Genomic DNA, 24290 nt, shown 5'->3' with positions numbered 1-24290 from the left:
TGGAGCCGAGTACATTCTTGATATGATGGGGCAGTGATGTGGTTCTAATAAAGATGGGTTGGGGTCTAAGCAGGGGTGTTGGAAAGCTCAAATGAGACAATGTACATAAAATATTTTGCCAACCTTAAGAAGCAACATGATTGCCATGTATTATTAATAGCTAATATTTTATATAGTGCCTATTAGGCACAATATATTATGTCCTTACAACAACTCTGGGAGGTATATGTTATTATTATCCCAATTTTACAGGTGGGGAAATAGAGGTTAAGTGACTTGCCCAAGATCACAAAGCTAGTAAGTGGCTGAGGATTTAGAGCCAGGACTTTCTGACTCAAGATCCAGCAGCTCGTATCTTATCAACTGAGCCACCTTGCTGCCTGAGTCACTGGGTCTGTAGTCCAGTGATGATTTCATTCTCTAAGCCTTTTTCAACAGTCCTGTGGAGCTCAAGCAATTATTTATAGGGTAATACAGGAGCATGCTGGTAAATGTTTAATAATTGGACTGGGTGGTGGGTGGGGTGGGAGTGGGGGAGTATGGAGCAGCTACGTGGCACAGTGGATAGAGCGCCAGGCGTAGAGTCAGGAAGCCTCTTCCTCCTGAGTTCAAATCTGGCCTCAGACACTTACTAGCTTACCTAGCTAACCCTGTTTGCCTCCGTTTCGTCATCTGTAAAATGAGCTAGAGAAGGAATGGCAAACCACTCCAGTGTCTCCGCCAAGAAAACCCCAAATGAGATCACGAAGAGGTGGACGCACCTGAACAGCAGCGACAACAACACATACTTTTATCTGAATTAAGACTTTCTTAAGTCTAAACAGTCAAAACAACAACTCCAGCTCCGATTTGTAGCTATGGAATTTTTGAGGCATCAATGCTTATGCTAAAAATGGAAGCGCTCTTGAGCTAGTCTAGCTGCTTCCAGCAGGCCCCTGGGTCTAGCAGCTTCCAGAGGACAAGAATACCTCCCTTCTCCGGAGGTCACTTCTCCATCAATCTCAGTCAAACCCAAAAGGACAGTGAGCGGACCAGAAGTTGGCACCCAGTCCAAGGAGGGGCTCTCATGAGCCTACACCCTTCCCCACCAGCTTCCTTCATAGCTACCTTCTGAGTGTTATGATTGCTTCCTTTAAGTCCCAGGAAGAGCCTTAGATTGACTTCATCTCACTTTGGACCAATTTTCTTGGCACAAACAGTGGCTGGATCTTTTGTGATTATGTAGAAGAAAAGGAGAGTGGATGTCTCTCTGTCCACTATATGCCAGTATGCGACCCCAACCTGGAAGCTAAGTGGCACAGTGGATAGAGTGCTAGGCCTGGAATCAGGAAGACTTATCTTCCTGAATTCAAATCTGGCCTCAGACACTTACTAGCTGTGTGACCCTGGGCAAGTCACTTAACCCCTACTTGCCTCAGTTCTTCATCTGTAAAATGGGGACACTTCAAAGAAAGAAATGGCAAGCACTCCAATATCTTTGCCCCAGGGAAGTCCCATGAATAAGTTGAGTGAATGAACAAATGAACGAATGAACGAACGAATGAATGAATGAATGAATGAATGCCCTCTTCAGCACCAAAGAAGGTGGGTAGATTTAATGGTCTGAGTGGTGAATGAAGAAATCTGACTATCTCCCACAGCACTGAGTCACCACAGACAGGAGAGACATTTGTCTCACCTTATCACTAGTTGGATCAGCCATACCTTTCCAGACCCCAGACCAAGCCTAGGATTTAGGTGCAGATTTTTTCCACCCTAAATTCCCTTTTTGTAGACACTGACTATGAGCTGTGGGCTCAGAACTCCCATTTTAGGCTTCCATTGACTCATTTGTAAACTGAGGGTGGGAGCAGTTTATGAGCTGGTGCTGGAGGTGGGGATAGGGTAGGGGAGGGGTTTGGCTGAAGGGCTTGGACTACATACTCTCTGGGGTCCCCACCACTGCAAGCATTCTGTGATTGTCTCTCAGCCTCACTCTCTCCTTCTGTTACAGACATGTCTGCCCAGGGGAGCAAATACGTAGGTAATGAATTTGAAAATGCTCTCAACGGCATGAAACAGATGAAAAATCTAATGGACAAGACAGGAAAGGACCGCAGAATGCTGCTCAACAACCTGGAAGAAGCCAAGAAACAGAAGGAGGTGAGAATGGACAGCCCCACACCCAAGTGCCCCTGGTAGACTCCACCATGAAGATAAGGGAAGAGTAATCATGCCTTCCTTGGAGACTGAGCCAGAACTGTGATTTTCTTGGTTACATTGCTACAGCAGCCTCAAATTCTCCTGGGAGAGTGTCTTAAGCAGCCGTTGTAGGGCTCAGTTTTTGTTTTGTTTTTGAAGAGTTTTTGGTTGTTATTATTTTTCTTTAAAAATGTAGTAGTCGAGCAAGCAGTGAGTCACAGGGAACGGCTGTTTGTTTTGGGGCCTGCTGGGATTAGCAAAGAGGATCTGTCAAGGCTTTTAGCTTCCTGTTTGTGGCGCTGATCCTGGTCCAGGGGATATTGCCAAATTGCCAGAGTCTAGACCTTTCTTCCATTGATTTTTTTTTCCAGCAAATATTTATTGGTTTCTAACATGCGTAACACACTGAGCTGGAGAGAGTGTGGGTGGAAATGGGGATGAAAACATAGAATATCTCTGCCTTCTTGAAGCTTACAGTTTAGGGACAAGGCTGGAATGCTAGAGCCAATAGTGGATTAATGGTCAAGAGCCTGGTGGTCCCTTTCCTTTTCCATTTGCTGAGCCTCCTTGGTATAGTATAAAGGCCACTGGGTAGGAGTCAAATAGAAATGAGTGTTGGATGCTGCACAGCAAATTTTTCTCAGCAGTTCCTGGCATTGTAGCCTTTTGGTGTCACATTAGCATGGGCAATTGCAAGCTGATCACACAAGGCATTATTAGAGGTGACATTTTATGATGCTCGTTTTGCTGATGGGGCAAACGAGGGGATAGTTATTCTCTTGTACTACACCCAGAGATGCTGACAGAGCTGTGGTTTGAACTTGGCTCTTCAGTTCCAAGGCCTTAGCTGGATCCTCTAGGCCCTACAGTCTCATAAAAAGACTTGCCTAATATTTTAGCATCTCCTTCCTCTACTTCACCCTTGGAAGCTAAATAAGGTGTATGTTGGGGAATGAGCATCCCAAAGGGCAGGGCACTGCTGTGAGTATCCTTTGCCCTTTCTCGTAGCATCCCTTCTTGTTCAATAGGGCCTTGTGGCTACATAAAACTGTAGCTACAAATAGTTACTAGTCTACCCAGAGTTCTCATCACCAGTTACTCTCCTGGCAACTTGAGCATCTATAGGCACTCTTATATTTTAGCAGCCTCCTCCAATGGATATACACAGACTAGCAGAAGCCTAGCAGGGACCTGTACCTTCCTAGGCATCCTTGAAGGAAACACTCACGCTAACAACATAGGCTTGGTTACCACACATAGCTGGGGTAGAGTACCTTGGCTCAAATACCAACTCAATGGTACTTTCCCTGTTCAGAGGCACTTCTGTGCAGCTGGATGGAGCAGTGGGTAGAGTACTGAGCCTGGAGTCAGGATGATCTGAGTTCAAATCTGACCTCAGACATTTACTAGTGCTAGTATAACCCTGGGCAAGTCACTTAATCTCCGTTTGTCTCAGTTTCCTCATCTGTGAAATGGAGATCATAATAGTACTAACCTCCCAGTGTTGGTATAAAGATTAAATAAGGAAATAGTTGTAAAGTGCTTAACAGTGCCTAGCACATAGTAAATGCTATATAAATATTAGCTACTATTGTAATGTAATTCTTTGGCAAACTTGCCAAACCTAGGAAAGTACAAGTCGTAGGTTTCTTTTCTTGCTAGATTTCTTTTAGCCTGTGTATGCCCCTTGGGGAGCTGCTAAGGTCACTACCACAAAAGAGACCTCTTTATAGTTGCGGTGACAGGGCTGCTTCTATCTATATTTTTTTATTTTTTATATTTTGGCTAGGCAATGGGGTTAAGTGACTTGCTCAGGGTCACACAGCTAGTAAGTGTTATGTGTCTGAGACCGGATTTGAACTCAGGTCCTCCTGAATCCAGGGCCGGTATTCTATCCACTGCGTCACCTCGCTGCCCCAACACCTCGCTGCCCCAACACGGTTGCTTCTAGATGGGAAGCTTGGAAGCCCTGTGGGCTTGGCTGAAGCTACAGGGACTCTCTGACTCTCTCACATGAAGCTTTTTGAAACTGAGGGAGTGACAGCTTATATAGTGACAACTTATATAGTGAGAATATGGGACCTATTCACCTGAACCTTCCTGGTCCTGCTGAAATCATCCCAGGAGCACAGACTCATCGTGGAATGATTTTGGGGATCCATAGATGTCTTTTCCAGGTTTTCTACCAAAATACCAAGGACAATATATAATAGGCAGTTTCCAGAACCTCTTGGCATTTCCTAGTGACCTGTGGATGAATTTTGGATATTTTCCCCTTGTCTTCCAGTGAAGAAATACTCTAAGAGGGTGGGCAAGGGAAGCCTTGACCTGGGCTGTCTGTCCAGGGGTCATGAAAGTATATATTCTTGAGGGCTATAGTTTCCTTGGGCCTGCTCAGGTTTAGTATAAGGGAGCAGAGATGATCTGGGCTCTCCATGATATGGAGAGACCCTACTACCTGAGAATGATAATTGGCTTTCCTTGAGGGTTGAAAGCATTGCTTCTAGATGCTTGTGGTGATAGGAAAGCAAAAAAAAAAAATCCAGATGCTTGAATATCCCTTGTAGTTGGGGCATAGGGAGCAGGGCAGGGTGGGATCAGGTGCATGTGCCGCCTTGGCACTCCCACGAGGAAAGCCATCAGGAAGGAACCACATGGGCTTTTCTGTGGACAGAATAGTACAGGTTTGGGGATGAAGGATGGTGGTAATCAGATTCCCATGTTAGAATCAGGAATAAGTCTGAGGCATCAAGCATGCCGTGGCTCTGTGGATGATTCGTTGGTATCATTTTGCCCCACCTCTAGGAAGCCATCCAAGAGGCCAAGAACCTAGAGAAGCAGATGGTTGGGAAGCCGGAGGTGTGCAACGATACCATGCTGGCCCTGTGGGAGGAATGCAAGCCTTGCCTGAAACAAACCTGCATGAAGTTCTACACAAAGGTCTGCAGGAGTGGCTCAGGCCTTGTGGGCCGCCAGGTAAGGAAACAGCAGCAGCCTCCTCCTTTATCCCACAGGGAGTTAAGGAAGGGGACCTGTTAAAGTAGTAGTAGCCATGAACCACTGAGAAATGATGGCTTTGGACTTCATGAGCCAGTAGGAGGTAGGTAGCTCAAACTGATGAGGGCTAAGAATTCTTATTTCTAGAATGGTAAACCCAGGCTAGAAATAAAGCAAGACCAGAAGGGCCTGGTGACGTCATAGTCCACCTAGGTGAAATGGTCTTAATAGCACCCGAAGCTTCTAGGATACTAATTCTCCTAATTAACCCCAACCTTAGACCTAAGCCTTCTAAACTAGGCTCTTTTTATTGAGAGGTCTGCTTCCACATCTTTGCCCTTCTTACCAAAATTATTTTTGTAGCCACTGTGTCTACCACTCCTACCTATTATCCAGTTGGTTACATTCTAAACAAAGAATAAGGAGACGTTTCCTTCTATGTGCTAAGCACAGAGAAATATATGACTAGGGGGAAAAAAGATGGGCTGGTCATTCAGCAAGGGCATGACCTAACTAGTGGACAACCCATGTGCTTCAGTGAGGTTGTCAGTGTCAAGCTGGGTGGTTGCCCCAGTGGCAGATTTATGGGATGGCAGTCACACACAGGCTTCAGTCTGCAGCGTTGGAGGGAATGCCCACAGATCCATTGCATCTTTGGTGAGTCAAACCCAAGCAGATATACCCAGGGGAATACACAGACTATTTCCTGAGTACCAAAAAAAATCCCACTCTGGTTTTAGGCCAGCGATTCCCTGTCTTTCCTCCCTATAATCTAAATTGGAATTCTATAGGACTTTGAGACCCTAAAGCCTGAAAAGAAGCTACGATCGATAGTGCTTCAAAAATAAAATAAAATAAAAAACAAAAAACCCCCACCAAAAACCAAAAACACCTACCAATAACAAGGATTTGCACATTACAAAAAAAAATAGCCCTTTTATCTTAAAGCTTCATGGAGCCCCTTTTCTTCTTTTTTCTCTTTTCCTGTCCCAAAAAAATCCAGACTGAAATGAATGATAGGGATGGGGGCAACTATCTCTTCAAAACTGGTGATGTTTCCAGGTCTTTGGGTGGTAAGGGTATATGGGAGGTACCTCTAGACCCAGGTTTTCTTCCTCATTTCCCTCACCTGAAAATTTTCCCTCTTGTCAGAGTTCCTCTGTATTTGCCTGTTTTTGACTAGGAAATTCAACCAACAACTGAGTGGGTGCTAATATAGAAATCTGTGGAGTCTGCCTTGCTAAACATGTCAGCGAACATTTAAATAATTCATGGTCCTTGCCTTCATGGAACTTAGAATCTAGCAGGCCTTGAGTACAACCCAAGATACAGACAACTATGATACATAAAAATTGCATTAGAATATAGAGGGCTGTTAGGTGGTTCAAGGGATAGAGTGTGGGGGTCTGGAGTCAGGAATACTCATCTTCCTGAGTTAAATCTGGCTTCAGATACTTATTAGCTGTGTGACCCTGGGCAAATCACTTAACCCTATTTGCCTCAGTTTCCTCATCTGTAAAATGAGGTGGAGAAGGAAATGGCAAACCACTCTGTATCTCTGCCAAGAAAACCCCCAAAGGGGTCAAGAAGTCAGACACTACTAGAAGGAAAACAAAATTGAGGAAAAAGTCATATGTAGGATCCAGGAGAGAAAATTTCTGTTACATAAAAATAGCTATTTCCCTTCCCTGAAATGATGACTTTTAACCTTTCCTCATTCTGTCTGATTCTGAGGGGTGATTGGCATTCAAATGTAATTTCCTATTGTGTGAAAGGGACAGCCCGGCTGGATAAGTCATTCCAGCAGCAAGGCCCATCAATGGCTAGAGATGAGGGAATATATGGAAATGATGGGTTTTTAGTAAATTGAGATAAACTTATGTAAACCTTATCCATGTTAACATAAGCCCCTTACAACTCCAGTATATACTTAGTAGGTATTTAGGGGTGGGGGTGGGAGGATATGGTTTTTAAAGTACTTTTAACTAGAATCCCACTCAGATTCCTTTAAGTTTATTTAAACTTATTCAAACAAACAAACAAAAATCCTTCCCTAAAATGATACCTTTGGCACTCACCCTTGTCGGCACTTGGCCTATAGAAATAACTACACCCCCAGCTTGGCTCAGTTTCCCAACACAAAGAGTGAACGATGCAGGTGAGTTTGGCACTGAGGTGTTCCTTTCTTTGCTTTTCCAGTTAGAGGAGTTCCTGAACCAGTCCTCGCCTTTCTCCATCTGGTTAAATGGGGATCGCATGGACACTCTGTTGAAAGATGACCAGGAACAAGAACAGAGGTTGATGAATCTGGAAGAGAATTACAGCTTGGTCCAGCACAACATTGATGAGTTATTCCAGGGCAGCCCCTTGTTCCCTGAGAACACACACCCTTTTATCATCAGCCCCTTCAGAGGGGTATTCGACGACTCTCCGAGGCCCCGATTCCGACCTTGGTTTTTCCAAAAGCAGAGAGTGGTCCGAGACATTCCATCTTTCTTCTCCCAACACCCAGTAGGTTTCCAGCACCTGTTCCAGCCATTCTTTGAAATGTCCCAGAGGATTATGGAAAGTGCCCACAGGGCTATGGAAAGAGAAAGACAATGGAATCTCAGCAGCTATCACACTTCAGGTTGGTTCTCCATAAATTGGAACTATTCATTCATTCTTCTCTCTCACATTAGGTTAATTCTCTCTTCTTTCTTTCCTTCTTTTCCTTTTCCTCTCTCTTCTTCCCTGCTACTAACATTTTCCCAGGAACTTAGAGTGCCTTGTGCCTAAAACCCACGTGTCCACATATTCAGAACAAATGAGATCATCTCATTCTTATTCTAGATAAGGGAGCTAGGCTTGATCAATCCTCAAGCATTTATTAAGGGCTTCCTATGTGCCAGACACTGTGATGAACACTAGGGCTACAAAGAAAAAGCAAAAACCATGCTAGCCTTCAAGGAGCTTACACTCTAATTGGGGAAACAATATCTACATAAATAAATAAAAGAATCCTGTCTGTCTTCTGTTATGTGGAAATTGCTCTTTGTGCACGTGTGTGTGTAAGTTCAGAATAATTTTTTTTTCAGAAACATAGGTCTATACAAGATCAGCAGCAAAAGCTGAGCCTTTCAACTTGTTTCTGTTCTGAAGCCATGTGTTGAGGTTAAGCTAAAATGGATTCTTGTGCAGAGAAAGAGAACATTGGGTTTGGAGTCAGAGGACCTAACTTCAAATATTGCTTCAGTCACTCATGTGACCTTGGGCAAGTCACTTAACCTTTAGGGACCTCAGTTTCTTCATCTACAAAATGAGAAGGTTGGAGTAGATGGCCCCTAAGGTCCTCTGTGGCTCTAAATCAGAGGTTCCCAAATTTACTTGGCCTACTGCCCCCTTTTAAAAAAATTACTCATTGCCCCCCTGAAAATCTACTTTCTTTAACCTTTTAACTTTTTTTAAAAATTTGCATCATTTCAAAATAGATGTATTTTTTAAAAATGATGCATCTTAAATTTAATCCTTTATTGTAAATTTGTGAGCTTTTTCCTACATTGAAATTTTGATGATGCAATATTGTATCATGTAACCATACAGTATCCTATTACATACAAGTCATTACATGTACATATTTCTGCCAGTGGATGCTGGACTTCTGACAATGTGGAACATGCTCACTTGCCAACATTTGCTTGTTAAGACTTGTCGGCGGATTCAACCACTGATTGGTTATCATTTGTATTTTGTGTGTCTATTTGGAAAATAATGTAATCACTAAGACTTTCACTCTGTTACTCAACAGATGAAACATGTATGAATGCTTTTTCAAAATTTTCTTATCTTTTTTTCTTTGCTTATGCTTTTGCGGCCCCTTTATTTTTATTCAGTGCCCCCTAATTGCACCCAAGGCTACTACTGCCCCGCCTCCCATCATTCCAACACTCCCCAGGCGGCAGTATCACCCATTTTGGGAACGTATGCTAAATCTATGATCTTTTTTTTTTCTGTTTTTTTCTGAAGACTACTGCTTACTTGTTAGAGTCAGAGAGAGGTCCAGGAATCTATATATTTTAAACACAATAAATTTGGTCAGTGTTTGGCAGCGCTCTGCCTTGGGAGAGAATTTTCCAGTGGCGGGCAGGAAGGTATCATTGTCAAGAAGGGCAGGAGTTGGTGGGCCTTGGGATGGAAGCTTTGGCTGTGGCTGCCGCCCCACGTTACTTAGGTATCTGGGGAGAGGCTAACAACAACATACCTTTCTCTTCAAACCATTCTCATTGTAAATCCCAGCAAGGCTGAATAGATAAGGTCATAGGATCATAGATTTAAAGCCTTAGAGGCCTCCCAGTCCAACCCCTTTATTTTAAAGCTAAGAAAACAAAGTAATTAAGTGCCGGGCTCAGTGTCCCACAGATAGGAAATAGCAGAGGGTAAGGGCAGACTGGCGCTATGGGCAGCTGGTATTGTGGCCCTCCCCAGCTTCCTTTGCCCATGTAACCCTGTTCTAATTTCCCCAATACCATAGCCCTTGATTGTCTCCTGGACCTTGACAGTTAGACCGATTTCCTGTCTCCTTCCCCAGCTTAACTGTGGTGATTCCCCTTTTCTGGATCAGTAAAGGTGAAGGAAGGCTGGGGCTGTGCACTGGTTACCACTTTGCTGGTTGTCAGTGAGTGGAAACGCCTTAAAAGCAGGGATTGTTTCATTGTTGTTTTTGTATCCCCAGCATCCAGCATGGTGCCTGGCACGTGGTAGGCCCTTAATAAGGAACTGAATTGGGGGCAGCTAGGTGGTGCAGTGGATAGAGCACCGGCCCTGAAGTCAGGAAGACCTGAGTTCAAATCCAGCCTCAGACCAAACACTTGATACTTACTAGCTGTGTGACCCTGGGCAAGTCACCTAACCCCACATGCCCAAAAATAAAATAAAAAGATAAGCAACTAAATTGATTCCTTTCCCTAGTTGAGTTTTTGGTCACCCTCCAAGGCAGTCCAGTCCAATACCAGTGGATATGAATAAATTAAATGAAGAGAGGATAACCTCTATCTTTGAATATGCTCCTTAAGGATTTGTAAGGTTCCATCAAGCTCTAAGATCTTATGTTTCTATCCTAGGAGAATGATGCTTTCGTTATTAATTTTGTTTTTTCCCGTGAACCTCAGTCTCTATATTTGTACATAAACATTCAGGGTTAGAGACAGGGAGGTAAGGAAGAGACGTAGGCATGAAGAAATGTGTTTTCAGAGAAGAAAGGGATGTATGTGGACCATAGAAACGCTGTTTCCTCTGATGGCTGGCCAGCAGCTAAACCATGACAAGATGCAATTTTCTTCTTCCTTTGTCCCTAGAAAATGGCACCAATGATCGTATGGTATGCCGGGAAATCCGTCGTAACTCAGCAGGATGCTTGAAGATGAAAGATCAATGTGAGAAGTGCCGGGAGATTTTGTCAGTAGGTAAGGAAGCATGGAGAAAATATTTTTCATAGGTATAATGTTATTCTTAATGACTATTTACTAATTGCCCAAGGAGCATACATATCCCTTTATACCATTCATTGTACCAGTAGTACCATGGGAGGAGCGCTGAATTTAGAACAGAAGACCTAGGTTCAAATCCCAGCTCTGTTATTTACTTCCTGTGTGATCTTGGACGAGTCACTTAACTGGACCTCAGTCTTATTATTTGTAAAATGATAGGGTACTGGACAAGATGATTTCTTAGGTCTCTTTCAGCTCTAAATTTACAATCCCGTGACCATTCACCGTAAACCGTGTTTATTTACCCAGATCCACACCATTTTTCTTTTAGTGCCTCTGCATTATGTCACGATTTTAAGGAACCTTCTTTTTAGGTGGGGCCCTGGCCTGACCTTTTAGGGCTTCCAAACAAGCAGTCAGGTTGTTCTTTTTCAAAGAAGTCAGTGGTTCAGCCCAAGCACTGGGCTCCCTGATCCACATGCTGCTTCCTTTCTGCCCTCAAGGAGCTTCCATTCTACTTGGGCGATACAGCATGTACACAGATATGTATAGAAAGCATATAGAAAGTAACCTGATGGGTTAGGAAGGGTCTCAGTAATACTTAAACTAGACTTTGAATCTGCCAACCCTAATAACAAATGACCAAAGAGCTACAGCACCTCTGTGACTGCTGTTAACTCTCAAAATACCAAAGAGCTCACACAGATGATCAAAACCACAGTTAACTCTAAAAAAATAAAATAAAGCAAAATAAAACCAAGGAGATAACAGTGGTCATAAGCAAAAAGCTTTCTTTATTCCATTGGAGGAGGGAAGCTAGACATGTGCTGGGGCCCCCCTCTTGTAGGAGACCCACTTTAGTGTGGGCAAATCTCAATACTTATACCAATCCTTATTCAGTGAGCTGTAGCCCTGACAATGAGGGGTAACGGCAACCATGAGACAAGTTTGATTCATAGCAGAACTTTACAGTCGGAACATGGGTGCTGCCACTGCTCAGGGACCACCTGGTGCTGGTATGAAACAATTCTGGGATTTTGCTGTGGCTGAGATCATCCAGAGGGTGAGCCCAAAGGATTGTTGTTATGCCAGGCTCAGGGAACAGATTGCTTGCTGGGCCTTAGCTCTGTAAAACAGGGTGCTTCCTAATAATAAAAAGAGATAGGTAAAAAGAGAGGGGTGGTCTTGGCCTGGGGATCCTGACAAATCAAAGCTTGAAATTCTATGAAATAAGGACAGAGAACATGTTCTGTTTTTCCCTCTCCTTTCCAGAAGCAGAAAGCTCAGGTCAATAATAAGAAGGTTTGACAATCGTTGGCTCCTAGGGTCAGAATGACACTTTAAATAACATCTCAGTACTTTACCACTGTTTTCTTTGTAAAGGCAAAAGAAATATTTCTGTCTTCATGGGTGCTGTAAAGTCTACCAGGAATCTAGAAACTTGCCTTTCTTTCTCTTCCCATTGTGTGAATAATCCTGAAACAGTAGTCTTTTCATTTTACAAGCTCGGTCAGTTTAGTGACTGACATGTGGCTTCACAGGTTTAAATTCTGCACAATTAGCCCTATTGTAACAGGTTACTCTAAGATACCACACCTGCAATTCTAGTAGCTGGCATGAAGTGAATGGGGGTGGGGGGAAGGAAGAGTGGTGAGAGCCTCGAGGTTGTTAGAAAGGTTTGAGTGTGGACCTGGGAATGAACTGCGTCTCCTATTAAAGGACCAACTTAATTCATTTTGTAGTGGCTCATTGCCAGAAAAAGGTTGGCCCCTGGGTAGTGAATTTTTTTTTTTTTGTCCATAACAACTCATGAAAACTGTCCAGTGAGAGGTTTTTAGCCTTTTACTTTTTGCAGGGAGTGAAGATGTGAAGAGATTGTAGTCCTCATGGGTGGGAAAAAATCCCTACACTGTTGAAATTATAACTCCTGGTAGAACTGAAATATAAGAAAGTGATATATGTTCGAGTAAGATTTAAAGACATACAAACACCCAGGCAAAGGTCTTTGCCAGCTAACTCAACTATTATCAATCACTAATTAACTAAACTATTGCTTCAAGGAAAGCATTTCATTTTCTCACATGTATGGGTTTTTTGGTTTGTTTTTTAAGTGAATAGAGCACCAGGTGGTACAGTGAATAGAGCACCAGCGCTGGAGTTAGGAGGACCTGAGTTCAAATCCAGCCTGAGACACTTACTAGCACTGTGACCCTGCGCAAGTCACTTAACCCTGTTTGCCTCAGTTTCCTCATATGTAAAATAAGCTGGAGAAGGAAACAGCAAACCATTCCAGTATCTTTGTCAAGAAAACCTCAAATGGGATCACAAAGAGTCAGACACAACTGAAATGACTCGATGATGTTTTTAGGGGTAAACGGTATTGTATATTATCAGAAAAATGGTATTAATTTGTTTCTTTAGCACAACTCTTTGTTGCCTCCATGATATTTTTTTTTTATATCTCTCTTTAGTTCCTTTTCAGTGTAAAGAGCTACCTCTTTATGAGGGGAATCATTCCCTGCTCTTGGCAGCATTCTCAACTACCCTGAGTTTGCTTCATTTCCTTTCACTATCCAAACAAAAGCTTAGCTTAACAACTCCCAACAGAATTTAGAAAACATATTTAAAAAAAAAAACAACCCTAGTTTCTTGCCAGAGGTTTCATAAAGGGACCCAAAGTATTTTATTGTTCTGAGCAGTTTAAGACACCATGGAACAAAATGGCGCCCTCATAAAATAGAGCTTTATGGTGATCCTCTCCCCAAGACATTATTAGCCAGGAGTGTGCATTCATTGGGTAGCAGAGTGCTTGAAAGCCATATCCTTCTTATCATTCTCCTGGCATATTTTGTTACTCATCAAAGGGGAATAGACAAAGGACATCAACTGGGGAGTGAAAGAATAGACTATCCTCTATGCTTTTTGCTGCTGTATTAACTCTGGAGGACTAGTCTATGGCTAACCTAAGTAGGAAAACCAATCCCTGATTCTGATGCCCAAAGAGCAAGTGTGGAGGAAAAACCCAGGGCCATTTGCATAAGCTCAAAAGACTAGGGAGAACAGCTGATTTTCAGGCTATTTTAGGGACTTTTCAATAAGAAGTGAATTGTTGCTATTTGTTGTCGAGTCATTTCAGTCGCATCTGACTCTTTGTGACCCCGTTTGAGGTTTTCTTTGCAAGGGCGATAGAGTGGTTTGTCATTTCCTTCTCCAGCTCATTTTACAGATGAGGAAACTGAGGCAAACAGGGTTAAGTGAATTGCCCAGGGTCACAGAGCTAGTAAGTATCTAAAACCAGATTTGAATTCATGGATAGGAGTTTTCCTGATTCCAAGCCCAATGCTCTGTCTACTGGACCACCTAGCTGCTGAAGTAGTGAGAAATGAGTAGTTATAAAAATAATGACAGTAATAGTTCCAATTTACATGAGCAGTTTACAAAGTGCTTTCCACTCAAGAACCCTGTGAGGTATATTTAATATATATAATACTCGAGGTATTGTCATTTACAAATGAAGAAAAGGAGACTGAGATTGAGTTGCCTGAAGTCATATAATTAATAAATGTCGGGATCAGAACTTGACCTCTAGTCTTTTGAACTGAAATTCAGTGTTCTTGCCACTATGTCACCCTGCCTAGCTTGAATACCCCAAACTGGCCGATGGAGGCCCAAGTTTCTCTTCTTACCTATTCACCTCATGCCTCTATTCTCTGCCTTTCTCTTCATTGTGGAAAGACTGCTCTGACACAGACCCAAGCCAGAGCCGGCTGAGGGAAAAGTATGAAGATGCTCTTCGGATAATAGAGAAATTTGGCAGAGAGTATGAAGACCTTCTCCAGATGTACCAGCTGAAGATGCTGAACACCTCCTCCCTCCTGGACCAGCTGAACCGGCAGTTTGGCTGGGTGTCCCGGCTGGCCAACCTCACCCAGAGCAAGAATGGAGACTATCTCCAGGTCTCCACTGTAAGTGCCTTCTCTGTGAGCAAATGAAGCAGATTAAGTGTTTGCCACGTGCCCCAGTCTTGTGTCCTCAGACTAGATGAGTTCTCCATTTTTTTGTCTATTTCTCCAATCTGCTAATTTGTACATCTGTGATATCCAGAGTTCCCACTGATTTGGGAGATATCTGTAAGTGGACATTTCCTTGGCTAGGAAACTAACAGTGTTCCACCCAGCCCAGGATATAGAAGAGCAGAGGTGGGGTTTTTGTTGTTGTTGTTGTTGTTGTTACTGTTTTTTAATGACAATCTTAAAAGTTTGGGGATCTTTCCCAAGCATTTGGTTTTTACTGAGAGCCCATCTGGGGCATCATCTATGTCAACCTGTCCTGAATGTATAGATGGCTTTGGGCTTCCTGAGATTTGTCATGGGATTGTATTTCCTCCATTGTAAAATGAGGGGGTTGGACTGAGATGTCTTCCAGTTCTAGATCGATAATGATAAAATATCATGCTAAGATCTTGAGCTCAAAAGGACCTTAGAATCTTTTAGTCCAGCTCCCCTATTTTTTTTTAACAGATGAGGAAACTGGGGCCAGGGAGGTTAAGTGATTTACTCAGGAGTTTAATTGATCTACCCAGGGTCACATGTGGAGTAAGTGACAGAGCTGGGATCATTATAAATGTGTTTCTTTTAAATTTCAAGGTGGTGCCCCCTTAGTTCCAGGATTTGGTAAATAAGGCCAGGTTCACCCTAGTCATAATTTTATCAGTTTAATAGAATTTGAACCTCTTCCTTCAGCCTTGGTTTCCCCAAATGAAAAGGATAAATATTTTAAGCCTTTCATTAGAATGTGATAACCCTATCCCCCTCTCTAGATTTTTCTGCACCTCAGTTAGATTAGGGATGGGCGTAGGGGATGGAGGATTTGCTGGTATAAAATATATTTCTGTGCTGATGCTAGGTGCCCTCAGGAGAGCTCCCAGTGGTCAGTCAGCACAATTATTGTTGCTGCTTGGTCATTTCAGTCACGTCTGACTCTTCATGACCCCATTTGGGTTTTCTTGGTAAAGATACTGGAGTGGTTTGCCATTTCCTTCTCCAACTCATTTTACAGATGAGGAAACTGAGGCAGACAGGGTTAAGTGATTTGTCCAGGGTCACACAGCTAGTAAGTGTCTGAAGCCAGATTTGAATTCAGGAAGATGAGTCTTGCTGACTCCAATATGACCTGTAGTCCAGGAGTGGAGTGAATGAGCTTCTAGGGTCAAGAGGTTTCTGTGGCTTAGTAGAGAAAGTCCTGTGGAGATGAGTCAGGAGTGCACCCTGGAAAGGGATGAAGTAGTGAGAGCAATGCTTTGAATAATTGCCTCAGCCTGCCTGAATCTGGAGTGGTGGCTTCAGTCCTGGGCCATATGTCATGAGGGCCACTGACAAGCTGAAACATGTCCAGAGAAGAACAGTTGAGATGGTGAAGGGGATTCAGAGCTCTTTAGTTAGAAGGTGGGGAGGTTTAGTCTGGAGGAGGAAAGAATTCTAGAATGTTGGAGTCAGAAGAGACCTTTGATTTCATCTGGTCCAACTCCCTACCAATAGAGGAATCTCTCATACAATATCCTGGACAAAAACTTTTCAGTGTTTGCTTGAACATTACCATTTCTAGAAATATAAAGGATTTGGTGCTTCAATGTAGATATAATTAAAATGAAAACAACTCCCCTTTCCCCAAACCACTCACAAATATAAAGTTTCTCCATAACTCATAGATCCAACAGGTTTCTGATTATTCTTGCTTTCACATTTCATCAAAATGCTTGGTAATAATGAGAGAAAGTGCCATGATGAAGAAATTATTCCTTATCATCATCATCATCATCATCATCTTCTTCTTCTTCTTCTTCTTCTTCTTCTTCTTCTTCTTCTTCTTCTTCTTCTTCTTCTTCTTCTTCTTCTTCTTCTCCTTCTCCTTCTCCTCCTTCTGCTTCTCCTTCTCCTCATTCTCTTCCTCCTCCTCCTTCTCCTCCTTATTTTGGATTGGATGTCTGATTTCACTAATATTAGGAACTCCCTCTATAAATGCAAACAAGTAGCTATCATGCAGGGGTGGCTAGGTGGTTCAGTGGATAAGGTGCTGGGCCTGGAGTCAGGAAGACCTGAGTTCAAATCCAGCTTGAGACACTTATTAGCTAGGAAAGTTACTTCACCCTGTTTGCCTCAGTTCCTCATCTGTGAAATGAGTTGGAGAAGGAAATGGCAAACCACCCCAATATCTTTGCCAAGAAAACTCCAAATGGGGTCACGATGAGTCAGACAAGACTGAAAAACAAGTAAACAACAGCAAAAGCTGTCATGCAACTTAATAATCAAAGGGAGTTGCCTGGGACCCTGAGAGGTTTTGTGACCTCCCTGGGTCACACAGTCAGTATATGTCAGTGGCAGGATTTGAAGCCAGTTCCTTCTGATTCCAAGGCTGACTCTATCTATGGTACCACTCTAAGATCTTATTTTTTACAAGTAAACTGTAATTAATAATTATATAGGTATAATTATTACACATATTTGATATAATATATAATATAATTAGATGTAATTATCGATGTTGATTATTATAGCTAGCATTTATATAGTATCTTAAAGTTTGCAAAGTGCTTTACATATTGTGACATGTAAAGAGTTGGAGAGACATAGTTTCTGTGTAATTAATCCTTTTATTAATCATGCTAGCAGATAATTAATAAGAAGGGATCAGTGGCACTCTTGAATGCCCAAGATCCTCATGCAACCCACTTAATGCTTATATGCCCTTGGAAGAGTGGGTGTTCCTCAGGGTGGCATTCGACTCTGATTCATTAACAAGTAATGAGAGAATGAATATTTTTAGTGAGAGGTGGACATATTCTAATGAGGGAATGGGGGAGGTGACTTTGATCACTCAGACCTGTCTGAATAGAACACAATAAGCCAGATTTCACCCACTTTAGATTAAATTCTTTGAAAGGCTCTCTAGTTGCATGGGGTCTCCTACCCAGGATTGAAAGGCATGTACCCTATGGATTTGGGCAGTCTCATCCATTAACAATGTCCATCAGAGACTGAACAACTTACAGGCTTCTGAAAAAATCCTCGTCCTAATTCAATAATTGATTATTAATATAAGAGAAAAATAATCTTTTCTCTCAATATGCTTACTCATTTGATCTCACAATAACCCTAGGGCACAGAAAGGTTAAGTGACTTGCCTGGGGTCACACAGGCAACAAGGTAATAGCTAAGGCAGTGTTGGAAATCGGGTCCTCCTGATTCCAAGCCCTGCATGCCAGTTGCCTCTTCATCTAATTGCCTGAATGTTTTAATAGGGGCTTGATGACTGTCTTCAAGTATTTGAAGTGCTGCTCTTTGGAAGAGACTTATTCTGCTTGGTCCCAGAGGACCAGAGGCTGGAAATTATGGGGGAGGCAGATTTTGACTCAATGATAGAATGAGCTTCTGAATAATTAGAGCTGCCCCTTAAACGAAAGGAGCTGCTTCCGGAGGTAGAGAGTTGGCAAATGAGATGACGTTTGTAAAGTGCTCAGCACAGTGCTTGCCATAGAGTAGGTATGAGAGAAATGTTTATTTTCTTTCCCCATCTCCTATCACCAGAGGTCAAGGGGAGCCTTATTAGAAAACTGTGGATGTTGCAGAGAAAGTTGATACTTTCAATAGAGGCTGGATCAGACAACCTCTAAGGCCCCTTTCAAATCTGAGATCTTCTAGGAAATCCTCCTGTCCTTAGAAACGGAAAGTTTCCAATGCTATTCCTTCTACTCTCCCTTTCCCTAGGTGTACTCCAGATCTTCAAACCCAGAGGACCCATCCAAACCCTCCGACACAGAAGTGGTCGTGCAGATCTTTGACTCAGAGCCAATCACGCTGACTGTGCCTGCCGAGATCTCCTGGGATGACCCCAAGTTCATGGAGATCGTGGCGGATGAGGCCCTTAAGCAATACAAAAGGATGAATCTGTGAGTCACGTGGTCAGAGGATGCCTGTGGCCATTCCTGACAGCCATGGTTATTAGCCTGGGTCATAGGACCATGTATTTAGAGCCGAAAGAGATCACTTCATCTGATCTCTTAATTTTATAGATGAGGAAACAAGAACAAAGAGTGACTTGCCCAAGTCAAGGCAGGTAGGAAGTACTGAGATTTGAACTCAGGACCTCTGATTCCAAATCCAGTGCTCTTCCCTCTCCACCATGCCATTTCAAGTGGGATATCCCCCATTTATGAGATCAAGCCAGAAGCCAAGAAAAACTTACCATCCTCTTTTCCCTTTTACTTGCTAGCTAAAGTCATAAAGAGACTTTTCTTTTTTAATGTATTTTCTTTAAAATGTTTTATTAATTTTATATATATGTGTGTGTGTATATATATATATACATATATATATATATATATATATATAAATGTTTATATTTATATATATATATATATATATAAATGTTTATATTACCTTCACTTCCAGATGAATTCTGCCCACTCCCCCAACTCCCCCAAGAAAGTCATCTGCTATAGCAAAGAACAGGGTATAAAAGGTAGGGGTGGGGGGTGGGGTAGGGGTGGAAAAGGTTAGTAAAACTAATAGACCTATCAATAAGCCTAAAGGCCTGTGCAATATTATGTACCTGCAAAGAAGGAAAGTTAAGTCCATTTTCTCATCTCTTCTTCTGGGCCAAGCTTGGTCATTCTAATTACCTCGTGTTAAGCTGGGATTTTGGCATCATTGGGTCTATCCCTTATTTCACTCCACAGCAGTCAGTATGTATTCCCATGCATCTCTGAATTCTTCCTATTGAACCATTGTTGTTGTTTTTTTGGCTAGCAATGGGGTTAAGTGATGTGCCCAAGGTCTCACAAGCTAATGTTATGTGTCTGAGGCCACATTTGAACTCAGGTCCTCCTGAATCCAGGGCCGGTGCTCTATCCCGCTGTGCCACCTAGCTGCCCCCTATTGATCCATTGTTATGGGGCAACAATATACCACCACGTTCATGTGCTGCACATTGCTTAGCACTTTCTGAATTAGTGGAGACCTGTCTTGCCTACTGGAACTTACTTGTTCCTCTCCAGTTAAAGGAAGTTAATCATCTGTACGGCTATTTGAGAACTCATCAACACTTGCTCAAGGAATATTTTTCCTCTCTCTCTTTTTCTTAGAGAAAATCAAATTGTGTGATTGGAGCTTCCCCCACCATTGAGCTGTGAGAATCCAGGTCCCACAGCTTCTCCAAGAGGTTCCTGCATGCTACCTAGTCACCAAGGTCAGGTGGGATCGTAAAGGAGACCTTGGTCTAGTAGAAGCCCCTTTCACACCCCACATCTGCCTGCACTTCCAGATTTCACACTGTTAACACCTGTACTTTGCTGCTGTAGGGAGATACCTCCCTCCTTGAACAACTAACTCAATAAACTAAACCTGACATGGATGGCCTGGATTTATTCTATATTTTCTCCTTTTGGGGGTGGGGGTGGAGATGGGGGGGGCAGTTATGCTCATTGAGAACAAAGCTAGCCTTCAACAAAAATATCACCGTGGTCCAGAAAATAAAAGCTATCAAAATGAAGTAAATTGAGGGGGTGTGGGAGAACAGGTAACAGCTAAGGTCCCTTCTGACTCTAAAGTCCTCTAATTTCATGCTTCTACTCTGGAAAACAATAGCTAGCATTTACACAGTGCTTTCTAGTTTGCAGAGTTACCTAAGTTGGGTGGAGTAATTGATTGACACAATCAACCTTCACCCTTACACACACACATGACCACATTTGATCTTCATAATAATCCCATGAGGTACGTATTATTATTACCCTTGTTTTTACAGATGAGAAAATTGAGGCTATAAAAGAGATAAAGTGATTTGCCCAGGGTCACATAGCTAGTAGGTGTCTGAGACAGGATTTGAATTCAGATCCTCCTAGCTCTAAGTCCAGCGCTTGCTTTATGGTATACATGCAGTATAGAAAAAGTTTGTGTAACTTTATGAAAAATGAATCTAATGATTCCATTGGCTTATGTGACAAAAATTACAGAAGTGTTCTCATGTATAGGAATAATGTCTCAGTGGAGTGTATTTCTTCTCCCTTCCCCTATCACCAGAGGTTAAGGGAAGGCTAGCAAGATAACTGTTGTTATGGATGTTGCAGAGAAAGGGAGGGGCTGGTTGAGTAAGTAAACATGGAGGTGCCCATGCCCACTGGCATGCTGTGCCTGTGGCAGCACCTGGTTGGAGACTGGAACCCTCCTTAGGCTGCATAGCAGTTCATTTTTCCTTGGAAGCACTTTCAGGACTGGGACTCCGGGGATTTCTCTCCATCATTAAGCTTCCTCTACCTTCCCACCCACCTTGGGACCCTGTGAATTTCTCCTGTACCTGCATAGCCCTGGTTCCATAGTCATTTGTTTCCAGAAAATTATATTCTCTTCTTTCCTTGACCTCAGTATTTATGTTTAATAGAGCTGGGCTGACACAAGTCTCCTTGTTGTCTTATCATTTCTACAAAGTACTCAGGTTTGCACACTCAGCACAAGGAGTAGTAGGTAGAGGGCTGTACTGCCTCAGACATATACTAGGAATGTGATCACTGGGTAAGACAATCAACTAGTGTCCCAGGAATTTCCCGAAGACTGTAAATGAAAGATGAGTTATAGCTGTATTAGTAAAGGGAATTCCCGCACCTGGAGTTCCTCACACCACTGCTAGCACAGATCTCCCTCCCCTGCCCCCATCTGGTCAGTTGTTAAGTCCCTTCCTTTCTTCCTTCATAACATCTTTCGGACGTTCCCCCTTTCTCTCCTCTGGTGCTGCCACGTGCTGGTGCAGGCCCTAATCGCCTCCTATTTTCACAGTCTGCTGGCGGGTCTGCTTCTCTAACGTCTCTCCCTACTCCAGCCCAGCCTCCATTCAATCACAAAAGTCGTTTTCCTAAGCTCAGATCTGACCATGCTGCCCCACCACCCCCTACTCAATAATAATATTCAAGGGTTAATAATACTCTAGTGGCTCCCAGTCCCCTCTAGGATTAAATATGAACCCCCCAGGCATTCAAAGCCCTTCATAACCTAGCTTCTTCCTACCTTTCCAGTGTTCTTTCACCTTACTCCCTCCATGCACACTGACATCCAGTAACACCTTGCTGTTCCTTGCACAAGACAAGCCATCTCCCAATCATGAGTGTTTTCTCTGGCTGTCCCCCATGCCTGGGTTTCTCTTCTTTCTCGTTTCCACCTCCTGGCTTCTCTAGCATCCTTCAAGTCCCGGCTAAAATCCCACCTTCTGCAAAAGGCCTTTCTTAGTCTCCTTAGACTTCCCTCAAATCTATGCCTAGTTTATCCTGTATATACTCATTTGTGTATAGTTGTTTGCCTGTTGTCGTCCCTATTACACGGTGAGCTCGTTGGGGGCAAGGACTAGGTTTTGTTTGTTTGTTTTGCCTTTCTTTCTGTCCCCACTTATATCCCCACTTTGTATCCCCATTAATAAATGCTCGTTGACTGACTAATCCAAAACAGGAGAAACGCCGTATAGAACCCACATATTTGTAGCAAGGTGTAAATATATTTTCAACCTTTTGTCTTTATATCACCTTGATTTCTGAATATATCTCTCACCCCTTAGGCGTGGCCTCAGACAAACTGACACCTTAATTTAGAAAGGCCAAGGTCACCCACTGTATTTGCCAGTCATCTTGACCTTTGTCTTGGCACTGGACTCCCATGACTCTGGAGGAGAGAGTGAGGCTGATGACTGCTCAGCTCTGCCCCACTCAGATCCAATTCATGTGCAGATCAGGACATCATCCTTGTCGAGTCCTCTTGGAGAACCAAGGAGGAACAGCAACTTGTAACAACAAAAAAAAAAGGAAAAAAAACATCTCAGGGAAGCTAATCACACCAGCTGAGTCTGACAGTATGTGCATTGTTCCACACCCATATCCTCCCTTCCCAATCACCAGAAAAGAGGAGTCTACATTTTTTAAAATCTCTTTTCTAGGACCAAGCTTGGTCATTGTAGTTACACAGAATTCAGTTTTGCTTTACAAAGCCTACACTGAAACCGCTAGGTCATATAATAGTCTATTGAAGGTCAAAATTCCATTTAATTTTTGAAAACAAAGAGTAGATTACCACCTTGTAAGACTAATTGAGATTGACGTTGAATGGACAGAGTTTAGGGTTATTTTGCTTAACAGTTGCAACAAAGCTTATTCTATATACATTTCATGGCGTGAAGAATAACGTAGTGAGTGTGGTGATTTGGTTGGGGGGTTGGGAGTAGGATAATGACTGCCAGCTCCTTTCAGTCTTTTCCAAAGGTGAAAAGCAGACTTAAAGACTTGAAGTGCTAGAAGGAGAAAAATAGAAATAGAATAGAAATAAAATGGATTAAGATGCTTAGGGGCTTCTCGAACTAGCTGGCTGAGATCTGTATCACAAGAGATCTAAGGTTGCACTGAAATTAAAACCTCCATTTTAGAAGCTGGCTGGTCCTTCCCCTGGGAAGCCACAGTACAGTTGAACACCAGCAGGTGGCATCAGAGAGCAGCATGAACTCAGGGAAGATGTCCCCAAAAGATGACGATGCTTTATAAGGAGAGTCGCTCACTAGACATACCCCGAAGAGGGCAGTGCAATGCCATCCCTCCAGGACTTCTGCAGTTCTGCAGCATCAGAAGCACGAACTAGCCAGCAATGCATATTCCCGGGCTATATTTTTGAGTGTCCTTCTATGTACGAGTTTCTTAGTCGGGCATGTTCCCTGGATGTGTCCCCTCTCCCACTGGTCATTTGCTAATTTGTGGGGAAATGTTTCCTATTTTTTATGGGTTGGGGCGGGGGGGACACATTCCTGTAATTTATTTTGCTGTTATTAGATTAAAAGGACAGTTAGGTGGCGCCATAGTGCACAGAACACAGAGCCTGGAGTCAGGAAGATTCCTCTTCATGAGTTCAAATCTGGCCTCAGACACTTAAGTAGCTGTGTGATCCTGGGTATATTACTTAACCCTGTTTGCCTCAGTTTTCTCAATTGTAAAATAAGCTGTAGAAGGAAATGGCAAATTTCCGGTATCTTTGCCAATAAAACCCCAAATGGGGTCACGAAAATTCAGACACACCTGAACAGCAACTAAGTTAGATTGAATATCTTTTGCTTTAAACTAGACCTTCTTCTAGATGGATAATCTAGTAAAATAAACACATTGGTTGGGGCTTATGAGTCATAGGTTTGATTGGATGTTGTTGACCCACAATGTGTTTTAAACCTGGAGTAGTTTTCTGGGGCACCCAAGGTCCTGAAACTATTATGCTTTATGGTGATTAAATGCAAATGGAGATTAGTTCATAGAAATCACTATAGTTGAATTTGGAGACAGAGGACCTGGGTTTGAAGCCTGTTTACTTCCTGTAGGCCAGTTACTTAACCCCTGTGAGGAGCAGTTTCATCATTTGGAAAATGAGGGAGTTGGCATAGTGTAATTGATGAGGTCCCTTCCCACCTGGAATCTATCAATCCTAATTAGAAGCATACAACCACTCCGGTATCTCTGGGACCTATTATTCCATCAATGTGGACACAACCTTCCTGGTGTCCTGATGGTCTTCGAAAGCTGCAGTGTCTGTAGGACTGGACCTCAGCAGACAGATGTATACAATCCTCCACTGGGCCTGT

The 24290-nt window shown here is 42.8% G+C and overlaps 1 protein-coding gene across 1 annotated transcript in view; it reads left to right on the top strand.

Annotated features, from left to right (window-relative positions):
- Positions 1-20051, top strand: part of CLU (clusterin) — a 32558-nt gene extending 12507 nt beyond the window's left edge. The window contains exons 3-9 of the mRNA XM_020983983.2: positions 1994-2142; positions 4987-5157; positions 7378-7807; positions 10512-10619; positions 14379-14608; positions 18407-18588; positions 19783-20051. Of these exons, the coding sequence (XP_020839642.1) occupies positions 1994-2142; positions 4987-5157; positions 7378-7807; positions 10512-10619; positions 14379-14608; positions 18407-18588; positions 19783-19801 (1289 nt within the window). The 3' untranslated portion in view covers positions 19802-20051. The remainder of the gene's footprint in view (positions 1-1993; positions 2143-4986; positions 5158-7377; positions 7808-10511; positions 10620-14378; positions 14609-18406; positions 18589-19782) is intronic.
- Positions 20052-24290: the final 4239 nt, after the last annotated feature.

This window comes from Phascolarctos cinereus, unplaced genomic scaffold (genome assembly GCF_003287225.1).
Source record: "Phascolarctos cinereus isolate Bilbo 61053 unplaced genomic scaffold, phaCin_HiC Scaffold_2;HRSCAF=192, whole genome shotgun sequence".
In the NCBI taxonomy this organism is placed as follows: Eukaryota; Metazoa; Chordata; class Mammalia; order Diprotodontia; family Phascolarctidae; genus Phascolarctos; species Phascolarctos cinereus.
Note: the sequence above shows the minus strand (reverse complement) of the source record. Positions and strands in the feature narration are given on the sequence as shown.